The sequence below is a fragment of the Berghia stephanieae genome, chromosome 5 (genome assembly GCF_034508935.2).
Source record: "Berghia stephanieae isolate SIO BIC M18660-M18661 chromosome 5, UCSD_Bste_1.3, whole genome shotgun sequence".
NCBI classification, from domain to species: Eukaryota; Metazoa; Mollusca; class Gastropoda; order Nudibranchia; family Aeolidiidae; genus Berghia; species Berghia stephanieae.
The window spans coordinates 78,714,581-78,729,813 of NC_088364.1; the positions used below are offsets into that span (position 1 = coordinate 78,714,581).

At 38.6% G+C, this 15,233-nt stretch overlaps 1 protein-coding gene across 2 annotated transcripts in view; it reads left to right on the plus strand.

Annotated features, from left to right (window-relative positions):
- LOC144973660 (uncharacterized) overlaps nt 1-14,954 on the plus strand; it is a 19,573-nt gene extending 4,619 nt beyond the window's left edge. For both annotated transcript variants that reach the window (XM_078916387.1, XM_078916388.1), the window contains exons 2-4: nt 4,636-6,566; nt 9,651-9,749; nt 11,552-14,954. In XM_078916387.1, the coding sequence (XP_078772513.1) occupies nt 5,271-6,566; nt 9,651-9,749; nt 11,552-13,927 (3,771 nt within the window). In that variant the 5' untranslated portion in view covers nt 4,636-5,270 and the 3' untranslated portion in view covers nt 13,928-14,954. The remainder of the gene's footprint in view (nt 1-4,635; nt 6,567-9,650; nt 9,750-11,551) is intronic.
- Nucleotides 14,955-15,233: the final 279 nt, after the last annotated feature.

Here is a 15,233-nt window from a genome sequence, read left to right on the forward strand (position 1 = left end):
TTTATTATGACGAGGTACGGTAACTCTCCGCCGTTGATGCCGCAAATTAGATTTTATTCTGAGGGGGATTAGAATGTGACAACACAATCTCTCTCTCTCTCTCTCTCTCTCTCTCTCTCTCTCTCTCTCTCTCTCTCTCTCTCTCTCTCTCTCTCTCTCTCTCCCTCTCTCTCTCTCTCTCTCTCTCTCTCCCTCTCTCTATCTATCTATCTCTCTCTCTCTTTCTCTCTCTCTCTCTCTCTCTCCCTCTCTCTCTATCTATCTATCTCTATCTATCTCTCTCTTTCTCTCTCTCTCTCTCTCTCTCTCTCTCTCTCTCTCTTTCTCCCTTTCTTTCTCTCCTCCCCCTCTCTCTCTCTCTTTCTTCATTTCTTTTTATCTCTCTTCCCCTCACTCTCTCTTCTCTCTCTCTCTCTCTCTCTCTCTCTCTCTCTCTCTCTCTCTCTCTCTCTCTCTCTCTCTCTCTCCCTTTCTTTCTCTCCTCCCCCTCTCTCTCTCTTTCTTCATTTCTTTTTATCTCTCTTCCCCTCACTCTCTCTTCTCTCTCTCTCTCTCTCTCTCTCTCTCTCTCTCTCTCTCTCTCTCTCTCTCATACAAGTGTTTATTTTTACAAAACAAAACAAATACAAACAAAAACAAACAAACAAACAAACAAACAAAACAAAAAGAAGAAAAGAAAGAAAAGAAAAGAAAATTGACAATTTTTCGGATATGGTGCCACCGCCTTTACTTTATGCTCTGAGTGATCATAGCCGCCAATTTGTAAAGAAATATATTCCGCATAGACGATCAATGTAATACTACTCGTACATGTAAATATTATATGAAACATTATGCAAGATCGACGTGAACATAATATTATCTGGTCCAATCACCAAACGCAATTATACAACAATGAGCCCAAAACAATTTGAATTATCAGACCTGCAAATAAGTACACGTCGGTTTAGACCAATTAGTTCAAGCTGCCTTAAGGCTAAAGCTGGGCGAACAAGAACAGGTCTCGCGGCTCGCGACTACAACCTGTGATCGGTTTCGTTCTTTTGTATTTATTTATTTTTCAAAAAACAAAGTTTAGTTTATTTAATGACCACAATACGCTATTGAATTAAAGAGGCCCTCCTCTGGTAAATGATTCTGAACAGAATTTAAATATTAAGATAGGTAAACTTGAATATATTTACAGCGAAATATCCACAAAACGTGCTCAATGCAGTTTTACAGGGGTCCTCAAGCCAACAGTGCCACTTAACATGTAGAACGATAAATGACTCTTGCAACGCTGTAATTTTCACATTTTGTTTTCAACTGAGAGAACGCTGGTAACAGTCAGAAACTTGTTTTACGCATGAAACTGATGAGAGAATATAAGTAAAGAGTAAAGAGTCTTTTCCAAGAACTCAACTTTGAGCACAAAAGATAAAGATCTGAACAAGCGTTTATGAAAGGTGCCAGACAAAGCAAGAAAGAAAAATAGAAGAAGAAAAACCATCCCCAAAAAATCAGTCGACCTTGACTGGGGATCAAACCTCAGACCTTCTGATTACCGGTCAGACGTGCTACTACTACAATGTTATACTAAAGTCTTTTAAAGTTTCCAGATTTTCGTCTTTTTATCAGTGTTGTGTGACTAGTGTAGAAAATGATCGCTTGTGATAAGTCCGGAATAAGTTGGGGGGTTTTTCTCACAATGTTAGCTATTTTTCAATTCAAAGCAGAAATAATATTTAACATATATTTCTAAAGATAAATGGCCTCCAATACATCCTGACTAGAATCCAATACAATGATATCCAATATGGTGGATGTCATGAACTTGACCCACTCCTTGACTGCATTGAACACTATTCATTTCTTATCCTATCGTCTGGTGAATATTATTCATTCGCCGTGACCGTGTCACCGATGGTCATACCTTTCAACTCCCCCCCCCCCCCCCCCTCCCCGGATTGTTTTATCTATGATTCTGCCTCTCACTCTCCCTTTTTGTCTCTCTATCTTCCTTCCTTTATTCCCCTTCCTTTCAAAACTGATTGGTTGAGGTTTGCCTTGGAAACAAACGCTGACTAAAATAAAATCACAAGACCAAGTTAGTGATCTATTCATTCCGTCTCTCAGCTTTGAATGGCTAACATGTAGCTTGTGACCAGGAGAAGAAACAAACACACACACATACACACACACACACACACATAAAATGTTTCATTTATGCCGACGCAATCGACAACTCTATACTCTTCAACAGTCGTAACGTCACTTCCTTCCTAATGACGCATGGTAACTTAGTAACACTGGCTCTAAACTATCGGAACTATGGCGGACGCCCTTTTGAAATAGTTCTCCGGGGAGCATAAAAGCGTATCCAGAGGGGAAAAAAACATAAGTTTGATCATATTTTGACTTATACACATTCTGATCACAAGACATGAAAAGTTCAAGCCAGCATGAAGAATAAAAAGTAATGATTTTCTTTGTTTAGAACCAAGATGGCCGCCGTTGCCGGGCGGCGTGACATCAGACTACTGAATCCAATTAACCGAGAATGACAAGCACACATCAACAAAATATATTTTTTTAAAAGGCACATTCAGCGCTGGGGTTCATCAAAAGAAGCATCCGACATTGCCATGCAATCTTAAAAGAAACCGCTTACATAACACTAATAAGATCCATCTAAGACTATTCCTGTACTGTTTGGGACCCACACCTACAATCGGATATAAAAGCAATTGAAGCTGTCCAGCCGCGCTGCAAGATATTTGTCTTCAATGACTACAGCCCCCATAGCATCCTAACAGAAATGATCACACAGCTTGGAGGGACTCCATACACGTTCAGTTTTCTATCAGGCACGGCTGAAGCAAATCGTAGTGAAATCGCAATGTGTCAAATACCTGGCCAATGAGCGCAATATGATATTAAAATATTTTGTAAATACACCCATAGGACAGGAAAAGGTTCCATTTGGACATACATTTTCAACCCTGTGATTATATTTTTTTTAATATCTTTATTGTCCTCAAAATAGTGGCAATTTGTCACCATCGTAGTCATCGTCACCATCAGAGGCATTAACATCATCATCATCATCATCACAACAACCTTCCTAATATTTCCGTTACAATCCTTCACTTTCACCATTCCCCTATAACACCATCACCATCCACGTCATACTCCATATTATATTATTTTCCTGTAACAAGCTATGAGAGGGAAATATTGTGGTCCTCCTCTCTCTCTCTCTCTCTCTCTCTCTCTCTCTCTCTCTCACTCACTCTCTCTCTCACTATCTATCTATATATCTATCTATCTATCTATCTATCTATCTATCTATCTATCTATCTATCTCTATCTATCTATCTCTATTTATCTATCTATCTATCTATCTATCTATCTATCTATCTATCTATCTATCTATCTCTATGTTCTTTCACGCTTATGTCAGAAATAGTAATATCTTCATATTATATACATAACATACAATATAACATAGTAAAGTTACACAAAATGAGATAATGAGATTTGCACATCAAAGTTCCTCTCTCTCTTTCCTTTTCTACGGGTAGGAATCGTGTCCTCTCTCTCTCTCTCTCTCTCTCTCTCTCTCTCTCTCTCTCTCTCTCTCTCTCTCTCCCTCTCTCACTCTCTTTCTTTCTCTCTCTCTCTCTCTCTCTCTCTCTCTTTCTTTCTCTCTCTCTCTCTCTTTCTTTCTCTCTCTCTCCCTCTCTCTCTCTCTCTCTCTCTCTCTCTCTCTCTCTCTCTCTCTCTTATCTTATATTTATCCATCAGGCAATAAACGTTAAAGAATACACAGTTTTATGTGTTGGTATCTATAATTTGGTTGGCTGATGTCGTGAGTAGTTTAACTAGATGCAGAATAACAAAATAATATAAGTGAGACATAATCACTCAATGAAAGGTCCAAATCAACTACAAAGAGCTGAGCGAAGTCAACTTCGCTCCATCCATGCAATGTATTGAAGGAGAAGAGAGTGGACAGAATGAGTAGAGTTCTTAGATATGTTTTGTAATCAGTGTTAAATTCCAACGCATCAAAACATAGTTCTGTGCTTTTGCTTTCTGTTTAAAATGGCATCGTAAATCTGAGGGATCGAATAAAATTGATTTAACATTTTTATACGACATGAGTAAAATCGACATAAATCGCAACAACAAAAATCTGGCGTCCTACATCAGAGGGATAAAAAAAAGTTACCTAACGAACTAGCTCATTTTCATTGCAGATAGTAGTCTGGTTTTTTTTCCTATAGTCGGCATACACATACATACAGGCAGACAGACAGACAAAGAGACAGACATGCTCTTTTATTAATATAAAGGACACCAGATGCGCGACCGTTGTAGTCTATCTAAATCTAACAAGTCAATGGTTGTCTGTTTTGTTAAGACATTACTTGAGTTAGGCTTCAGGGACACAAATATACAGTTCCAGATTATTCTTAGGTTCTCCATTGACTCTCTCCTCTGATTGTCTTATAATAATATTATGTCATGGAGAGACCAGGACGTTAACAGTTTAAACTGTGATTAGAATTACATTCCAAACCTATTTTTATTTCGCTTTTTGTTTTTTATTTTATTTTATTTTTTAATTGTTATTTTGTTATTCCACAGCCGATCTTATTCCGACCGTGTTCATTAATGACATCCAAACTGTCCCCACGCCATGCAAATGGAATTCTCTACGACGTCAGCTATAGAGACAACGTAAGACGTTGAAAAAAAAATCAAGTTAAACACACAATAGATCTCTCATTCAAGCATTATTCCTGTATCACATATTATGATTGCGGAATCAACGTCATGAATACGGTAGACTGTGGAGATAGATCAACAAGAAAGTGTGAGCAGCATAAAATAAATGACGATCACCTGTCCGACAGTGGCCTTAGGACAAGATGACATCTGAACAATTGACAATGACATTGATCCCAATACTACCATAATGATGGAGAGGCAGCACAAATATTAACTAAACAGATAAGAATCAATCACCAATATTTATAAGAAGAATGGGGTCGCCAGAAGAAGATTGTGAGTATAGACTGATTGAAATCTTCACAGATGATGACTTCACTTCTAGATAAATGTCTTGGATTGTAACATCCCCTGGGAAAACTGAACACGATTATTCTGTATCTGCAATTCAAATCCAACGAGACCCTAGTGTTAAATGTCCAACACTTCTATCAAAATCATTTTTAAAAGATCGATTTACTTTATAAAACAGTCATGGTGGAACACCGACCATGGAATGTAGCCCTGATGGTTCGAATCAGGACGATAGAAGCAAGGACCCGCTGTCATCAACGTCTAAAGTTGTTTCGGAGAGTATTCTGCTCTCTGAAACTATAAATAATCCAGTTGAAGATGATGCTGCAAGCGAGATAATAACGTTATCAGGAAACATTGAAGATGTTTTAGAAGACCCGCAGAACTTAAAACAAGACCACAAAAATGAGTTAGAAAAAACATTTAGCACTCCCAATAATGTTTCTGTGCCAAGTACATCAAATTTACTTTCTAATGTCCGAAGACCGCAAGATGTTTTTATGCCATCTGAGGCTCAAATAAGCCCCATCCAATTGTTGTCTGCCAGTCCACCACATCTTCTATCAGATTCGTCATCAAGTTACGATACAGCTCTACAATACTTTACAAATAATATTTTATCTTCTTTTCCCAACATTGAACATCCGTATGGTTCACCAGATACCTCTGATATAGATGCCCTTCCCTTGACTAGTGCCGACTTTACTTATAACGAAACGTTTCATGGTGCACCAAAAACATCAGTCGCAGAAATTGATTCTATACCACATCTCAGCGTTAATTTGGCCAAGCAGTTTTCTCCTTTAAAGCAGTCGACAGAGATAGTACGCCACTCTTCATCTTCTAAGCGTGATCAACCTCTTTCTCACAAAGACGCACTGTCAACACAACCAGATTTTCTTTTTGGCAAGGACATTTCATCCGATTTAGAAATACCCTCAAAATCTTTAGAAATAAAACAGAGCACACCCGAATTCGCGGATAAAGACAAGATTACAATAAAGTCACATAAAACAGAACCTTCCATCCTAGAATCAGTCGGTGTTGACAAAGGAAGTCTTGTCATTTCAGAACGAGCAATAAAAACAGATTTACAAAACAAAGATGTAAATTCCTTAAGTTCCTCCGATGTGGAAACAATAGATTTTATCTCAATAGACACTCCACTTGAGAGTGGAGATGAAGATTTTCTTAGCAGACCATCTTCGACGGCAAAAATCGCATCCCTAGGTGCTACAATCATAAAAAGTCTAGATGCAGACAATGGAAAATTTTGCCAACATGGTACTGTGTCAGATAGCGAGACAAGTGAAGACATAAAAGCTATTGGAGTCAATACAAATAGTCCAAATATCTTCAACAAAGCTCTCAAGAAAGAACTCAGGTGTAAGATACAGTTTCGTCAAGAGTTCGGTAACATGGTTGAAGTTCAGAGTCAGAATCAAAGAACTCGGAGTAAGAGTGAGTGTCTTGTTATCTCCTCTCCAGAAAAGGTAAGGCGTTGTTTTGATTATCATTACAATTTCTTCTTCTTCTTCTTCTTCTTCTTCTTCTTCTTCTTCTTCTTCTTCTTCTTCTTCTTCTTCTTCTTCTTCTTCTTCTTCTTCTTCTTCTTCTTCTTCAGGCCAAAACTTCACATCAGATTAAAGACCGGTCTGGCGTCGAGAGTTTGGCCGTTTCAGTTTCCACTGGTTTGAAGGAGGAAAGACCGCTTGAAGCTCTCGCTGCTGGATGCTTGCCTAGTTATCGTGTCGAGTTTATTCCATTGGCGAATCTTGGAGGGGAAAAAAAGTGCAGATGTGCGTTAATTCGGGTAACTGGAGGCTGAAAGTGAGATTTGAATTTCGAGTATTGTTGTATTTTATGAAGGTGTTGTGTAGGGATATTTGTTTGTCCTTAAAGAGCTTTGTGGAACACAACCAGCTTGTTGTTTTAATTGGCAAACGGTTCTTTTTGTATCAAATTTATATTTTCGTATCAAATTTATATTTATATTTGTTTGTCAGAATATCCAATAGCAAACGAGGCCATTAGTTGAGTCGCCTATGTGGTCTAGTGTTATGACACTCGCATTCGGAACAAAAAGTCCAGTGTTCGAGTCCCGTTCTGAGCGACGCACAATTGAGTAATTGCAAAAGGCTCTTTACTCGCATTCTCTTACCACACTCAAGTGTAAAACAAGTACCTGGCTGTTAGCAAAAGTATTCAATTTTATCTAGTGCGGTGGTCTTGTGGTATGACACTCGCTTTCGGATCGGAAGGTCTTCGGTTCGAACCTCGCTAGGCGTATAGTTGAGTCTTTGGAAAAGGCTCTTTACTCACATTCTCTCATCGTACTCAGGTGTAAAATGAGTACCTGGCTGTTAACAGCGTTGTTTGTCGGGGAAAAAATTAATAGCGCCTAACAGGCATCATGACTCGTTCTCCGTGTTATCTTAATCTGAATCTTCCTTTAATGTCCACCTTCACTCATGAAAATTTTGACATTAACAATAATATTAAGGTGACAATTCAGCAGTGATCTAGAAGCTCTGTGATTAAATCTATAGTGGGTGCAGATGTAAATTCCCGCGGTAAATTTGTTTCCAATCTGTGATGTTTCTGGGGTAAAATGAGAATTTTCTGAGGTCTTTGGTGGATGTCAGGGGGATGAAACTGTCTATGTGGGAAGTCCTGGATGTCCGTGTTTGAAGATCAAGATTTGAAATCGCGACTAGTTGTTCTTTATCTTATACATCATGGTCAGGCGTGCTATTATCCTCCTTTTTTGTGTGTGGGTCCCAAACAGTGCATGCGTATTCAATTGTGGTCGAACTAATGACTTGTAAGCCAATGATTTTAGGCTTGTTGATTTAATCTTTAAATTTCTTCGGAGGAAACCCAGGGTCCTATTTGCTTTTTTTTGTGATGTTGTTGATGTGCTTGCCCCATTTTAAGTCTGATATTATTGTTATTCCTAAATATTTGGCTGATGTTATGTTCTAACGTGTGGTTGTGTAGCTTGTATGTAATTGCATGTGATTGGAGATTTCTTTCTGGAGATGAAAAGGGCATTGCATTTCTCTGGGTGAAACTCTATGCAGTGCCCCTCTGTTCCCAAGCCGCTAGTTTCTCGAGGTCGTGTTGCAGATTTTCTCCATCTTCTTGTGATGTTATTATCAAGTATGCAACAGTGTCTTCTGCAAAAAGGCAGCCTCTTATGGTTTTCACACTGCTATGTTATGATGATCGACCCAATCAGCAAAGTCTTGTCCGCATTCGTGCACCGTCGCAACACACCGTTCGACTAGATGCTCTGCCGTCTCAGGTTCTTGCCCACAGCGAGTACATGTTGGACAGGTAGTAAGACCCCACCGACGAAGCGCATTGGCCGTGAGGCAGCTCCTCGACCGAAGCCGATTCGCAGTTACCCAGTGTCTCCTCTTACTGGTATCAAAGCCTGGCAACTTCTCACCAAGCTTAGAGGAGGTAACGTCCCCGCCCCCACGAAGGATTGAATTCGTCCAAACCGACTTCCATCTCGTATGTGCAGCTCTAGACGTAGTCAGGGATTCTGCGTACAAGGGTTGCCGGGACTTATTTCGGCTCGAAACGGGGGCGCCGTCCATTATGCGCATCAGAGGGGCATCCCCATTCCCTCTCTCTTTGATCTTACTCAGCCAGTTTCCCGTAATCGTCTCCCTCCGGACATCGGGGGGCTGGATCCCTGCCATTATCGGGCCCCATTCTCTAGGGGTTGTTGCTAGCGTTCCTGACTTTATGTGCATCGACTTGCGAAGTTTTACACGCGAACTATAGATTCAAGAGCATCTGCCAGGTCGTTAATATAAAAAAGAAAGAGAACGGGACCTTGGGGAACACCACATTCAACTGGGACAGGTTGGATGATTGTTTGTTGTTTTTTGTTTGTTTGTTTGTTGTTTTTGTTTTTGTTTGTTCATTTTTTTTTTTAATTTAAAAAGACAATATCATCTTGTTATGAATATGATTATGGTAGCCATGAACTTAAACGTCTTATACAACTGAAATCTCTTTTTAAAGTGTGGCTCGGTGGCTCAGTGGCAGGGTGTCTCGTCTTGCCACAAAAGTCAAACGATGTTGAGCGTGGTCAGTGGCCGTATGGGTGACAGTAATCGTGTAAAATTCTTGTTTCGATCGTATGTCTTATCCTTGGGTAAAGCACTTAACACACCTTACCCCACTCGACTCAGGAGTGAATTAGTACCTGACTACAGACAGAGACGGATCTTGTAACAGTGTAAATACAAAAATACATCTAACAGGCGACCGGTACTGCATGAAATGGAATTTATATGACCTCATTTGACCTGCAGGTGGAAAATAAATGAAACACCGTGAAGCGCATTGAGCATGATAAGTCCGTGGAAATTAGTGAATGGTTTTGTTTTTGTTTCGTTTTTTTTAAAGTTACTACACACACACACACACACACACACACACACACACACACACACACATATATATATATATATATATATATATATATATATATATATATATATATATCCTAAGCATAGATTTTCAAATTGAATCTCATATAATATTATCAATTTCAGGAGGAAATGGGGTCAAAATACAGAAGGAAACAGAAAAACAAAGAACATGCTAAAGTGTCTAGGGAGAGAGCAAAACGTTATAAGTTGGAGTTGGAACAGGTAAAAATACACTACAATGAGGTTAGATCTGATATTCCACCGTCAACCAATTGCCATTGCATTTCTCTGGGGGAAAAAAACCTGTATTTAAAGATTTGGCCAGCAAACTCGTCCTTCAAAATATGGATCGATTTAAGTAACCCTCATCTTGGCAAAAGTTCTCAATCCTGGGACTTCGATAAGGAATTCTCAAACCCAGGTGTGAGAGATTTTGCCATGATGTGGGTCAGTTAAATCCATCCATATTTGAAGGACGAGTTTTCTGGCCACATATTTAAATTCGCTTTTTTCCAGAGTACGGCAGTTAACTGGTTAATGTTTCATATCTAAATCTTTTCTTTTTTTTTTTTCTTTGTTGTTGTTGTTGCTGTTTTGTTTTGTTTTTTTTGTTATGTTTTTTTGTTTTGTTTTGTTTTGTTTTTTTTTTGTTTTTGTTTGTTTGTTTTGTTTTGTTTTTTTTTTTTGTTTGTTAGTTTTTGTTTTTTTTAATAGGATGTACCATTTTGATTGATTGATTGGCCCACGAGAATTATCTAGATAGGAACTCTTTGTGGTTTGGTTTGTCTCAATAGATATGTTGTGTCAGAGTATAGCAATATATAATATATATATATATATATATATATATATATATATATATATATATATATATATATATATACATATATATATATATATATATATATATATATATATATATATATATATATATATATATATATATATATATATATATATGGTTGAGGGGAATTGGCTTGAATCACATAGAGAGCTCGACAGTTTCTTTGGAGTGCGAATTATCTATTATTCCCACCCCATTTGGTTTTTTCATGCTACAACGCTGTTTCCTCCATTGGAGGATGGAGGAAACAGTGTTGTAGGAGGGGAAAAAACAACTGAGGTGAGTTTAATAAATAAGTTATAAATATTACACTGGTAGCAAGTCTGACCGGTAATTAGAAGGTATGGAGTTCTATCCCCAGTCTGGTTAACTGATTTTTTGGGATGTTTTTGTTTTTTTCTTGTATTTTTCTTTCTTGCTTTGTCTGGCACCTTTCATACACACTTGTTCAGATCGTTATCTTACACCTGTGTCTGCTCCTTGATTTCTTAATTTGATATTCCGCTAAGTATGATGTCAAGTATTGATCATATTGGCATCTAGGTCTTGGATGATTAAATGAGAGAAAGAACGAGTTGGTCTATGCATCTCTCTTTTATCTCAAAATGGTCGGAGTAGAGTTAGTCGCAGGTCGCAATTATGTTCCTGGATTTTTGAATCTTTTACTGGTCATTTAGTTGGATCAATCAAATTATGGAATTTTGAACACGAGTTTTGACTGGTCAACTCATATGAGATTTTCACGGAGTCATTATGCGTAATCTTAGGTAGAATTAGATACTTTTATTGCCATCATAAATGTAGTTACGAGTGTGGGCAGTGCTGGTCGCGGCCCGACTTTTGAACTAGGTAGCGTCGATGGCTGGCAGTAAATGACGCAGGCACCTGGTATAATTTTCGTCTCTTGGCTTGTCTTAATTAATTCAGCGTTATAAAATCCTAAGGTCGGCTTTCCTGTAATAGAGGCAGGGTTGTAAAATTATGTAGAATATGAAGGAAAGTGTGATTTTGAAATATATATATATATGTGTGCGTGTGTGTGTGTGTGTATGTGTGTGTGTGTGTGCGTGCGTGCGTGTGCGTAATTGTGTGTGCATCCGTTTTAATGCAACAGCGTTGAACTTTATAGAACTGCTTGCAGTCATCTTTAAACAGCATGTGTGTGTATTTACCCCAACAGGACAACAAAGAACTCGAGGAAATGAGTCAGAACCTATTAAAGACGACCCAGTCGTTGGAAAACAAATACAAAAGCGTCGAAAACTGGTTATCCACACATTTCAGCTGTGAGCTGCACGAGAAAAGATTAAAGCGCTTGGATACTTTTACTGATCCTTCGCAAACCAATTTTCTTAGTAGTTCAGATTCTGAAAATGAAATATTTCGACCAACACCCATGAACATTAGTGTTCTGCCTTTTTCAAACATAAAACCAAGAAAAGAAATGCAGCCAACACAGAAACACGATGAAACATATCGTCTTCACGGAGAGAAACCAAATCCCCCGAAAGATGACATATATTTTAAAGGATCGTTGGAGGATTTCATCAAATGCAATGCAAAAAGCAAATATAAAGACAATAGACAAACTTACTCCTCACTTCGTCATCCTCTAAACACTGTTGAGATTGGTTTATCTAAAAAAGACAAGAAACCATCTTTCACGGTGTCAGACTGTTCACGTGGCCAAGACTTTTCGACACGAGATAAAACTAATATGAAAAATCCGTCAAAGACTGACAAAGACACGTCTCAAGGCAAAAGCATTCAATCTTGGATTTTGGATCAAGAAGTCACAGCACTGAAAGATTGTGATGTAAAATATCCGAGCCCATGGGAAGTTAAGGGAAGTCATCGAGAGGCTCTCAAAGACAATGAGAATCTAAATGCGTCAACGTATTCAAGGGCATCAACCTATTCATTATTAGAGTTCCAAGATTCTGCATCGCTCTTGTCAAAGTCAATCCAACAAGCTCCAGTAAATACTAAACTAAGTGACACTGCTTCTGAAGCAGTTCCAGATACTCCCCTTGTCGTTGACACAACAGCCCTCGGTCTGCACGTACCTGTATGTGATATCCAACAACCCAAGACCAAGACGAAGGTGGAATTCAAGCAAGATAGAGACATAAAACTATCGTCTTTACCCCTAAAGAAACGCTTTTCCTCAATGCAACAACAACAACAACAGCAGCAACAACAACAAAAACAACAACAACAACAGCAGCAACAACAACAAAAACAACAACAACAACAGCAGCAACAACAACAAAAACAACAACATCAACAGCAGCAGCAACAACAACAACAGCAACAGCAGCAACAACAACAACTAGAACAGCAACAGCAACAACAACAACAGCAACAAAAACAACAACAACAGCAACAACAACAACAACAAAATCAACAGCAACCGCAGCAACAACAACAACAGCAACAGCAGCAACAACAACAATTACAAATCGTCATAGATACTCCTGCTAATTCCATTTCTTCAGAAAGTTATACAACTCGATCACGTCGCCATTCGAACATCAGCACACGCCAATCGTCGCCATCGTCACCCGAGACAATAATAATAATTGGCAATGTTCTGGAACGGCCATCGCCGACAATACCGCCAGAGTCTTATATTGCATCAAAACAACAACAACAACAACAACAACAACAACAACAGCAACAGCAACAGCAGCAGCAGCAGCAGCAGCAGCGGCGGCGGCGGAAACAACAATTACAAATCAATATAGATCATCCTATTGTTCCAACTTCTTCAGAAACCGATACAATTCTATCACCACGTTATTCCAACGTCAACATACAACCAAGAGAAGCACTCTATTCAACACATCCCAGCATCGTAAAGACGCAACACCAACAACCAACAAGTTCAGCTTCATCTTCATCTTCAACGCAATCATTTTACTCGAGGCTGTCCATTCTCCAGCATCTACCGCGTTCAGTGTCATTTGCAAACCATCCAAAGGCACGGACAATTTTGAGACCTTATTTAGAAGAAAAATTGTCACATCCAACAATCCAAGAGATATCACATCAGAATATTTCGACTCATCCGGTGACAGCCTTCCAATTCCCACAGCATCGGAGTTCACATCAATATACAAGCCCACCTCTAAAACCAATAAACCCTCTAGAAGCAAGAGATACAATACAACAAACTCTAACATCCCCAAAGCAACCACCCTCGACTCTCTTTACTCCCATTCCATTTACAGAGCTACCATCTTGTCTAATTTCCCCGCCCATTTCAAATTCGGCAGAAAAACGCTCTAAATCTAATGATAAAAATATCGCGAAATCATCAGTGAGCCCAGATGACAGCAAAGAAAGCTCTCGGATTCTTCTCTCTCCCTTCTCCATCCCGTCCACCGTCCGTCCTCTCCCACACAGTCCTAATTACTGTTTGCCATCCCCTTTGTTCCCTCCAAGCTTGACCCCTGTCTCTAACACGAGTCCGTGGTCCATTTCGCCCATAGATATCTCGTCTTTTTCAGAGGACTCGCTGCAGTCGCCAGATATTGTAAAAGGATTTAAATGATACGTAACACTTTAGAGAAATATGCTTGTCATGAGTGTAGCTATGTGGTCTTGTGGTGTGACACTCGCCTTCGGGTCGGAAGGTCCTGGGTTCGAGTTTTAATCGATAAACTCCGTGAATTCATAGAAAGGGTTAAATTATGTTTCTTGGTGGCCCGTAGAATTGATCTACGGACCGTTATGTTGATCCACGGCCGAATGGTGGGGACCATTGACTTAGTATCTGTTATATCCAAACACATGACTGACATAATTTTGCATAACATGAAAAATCAATTGTAAATAAACTGATGGAGATATCTATAGTGTTTGAAGTACTGTGAAATAGAGTGTAAATTTGTAGAGTTGCGCTACGTGCATAATATTGATTCATATCCGAGACATAATATTATTCATTTTGATAATACGGCATGTCTCGTCCTACATGTTTAGTGTTGCTGTTGGCTAGGGACCTCTTGTAAAGGTCTGTACGCACGTTTTGCTGATAATGCGCTATATAAATTATTAAAGTATAAGCACGCCCAAGTTGCACATCAACAAGGTGGCATTCAATGTTCCGAACACCCAAAAATTGTTTAATGTTGTGGAATTCTGAGATGTTTTGTATTGTTTTGTTTTGGTTTGTGTTTTTTATTGGGTTTTTTTTTCTAAAAGTTCTCACAAAAATAGTCATCAAATATCTATACATTATTTCATCATTCATTATTTAAAATCAAATTTTTACCATGAAATAGACACCCCAAATTTTTATAACAACAAACAAACATTCAATAAACTGAACGCAAAATAATGTTTGATTCTGCGTAACTCCTAGATAGCTATTTTTGTTGTTGACAATTTTCACAACAAAATTAATGGTCGTTAAGCATACATTATTTCAATAATATGATATAGCTATAATATTTTACTTAAAGTTTTGAAATTAAATTTTACCAATAACCAAAATAAAATTGAATAAATAAAAAACAGAACAGAAGAAAAATCTAAAAAAAAAAAAAAGATATAAAAAACAAACATAAAAATAAAAACAATCTCTATAGATAGTATGCAGATGACGTCACTCAGGCCTTTGTTATTGTTTTTGCCATCCGCGTTTGTGAGTTGTTCTCACTAAACTGTATTAACCAGACTATAAAAGTTCATGGTTACACAGAGTTTGTGTGTTGGTCCGTTATACTTCCGGATGGCAATGTTGTGAACTCCTTGGCCAAGCGCATTCTATCTATAAGTACGCCCTCCACCACCACCCCCCCCTCTCTCTCTCTCTCTCTCTCTCTCTCTCTCTCTCTCTCTCTCTCTCTCTCTCT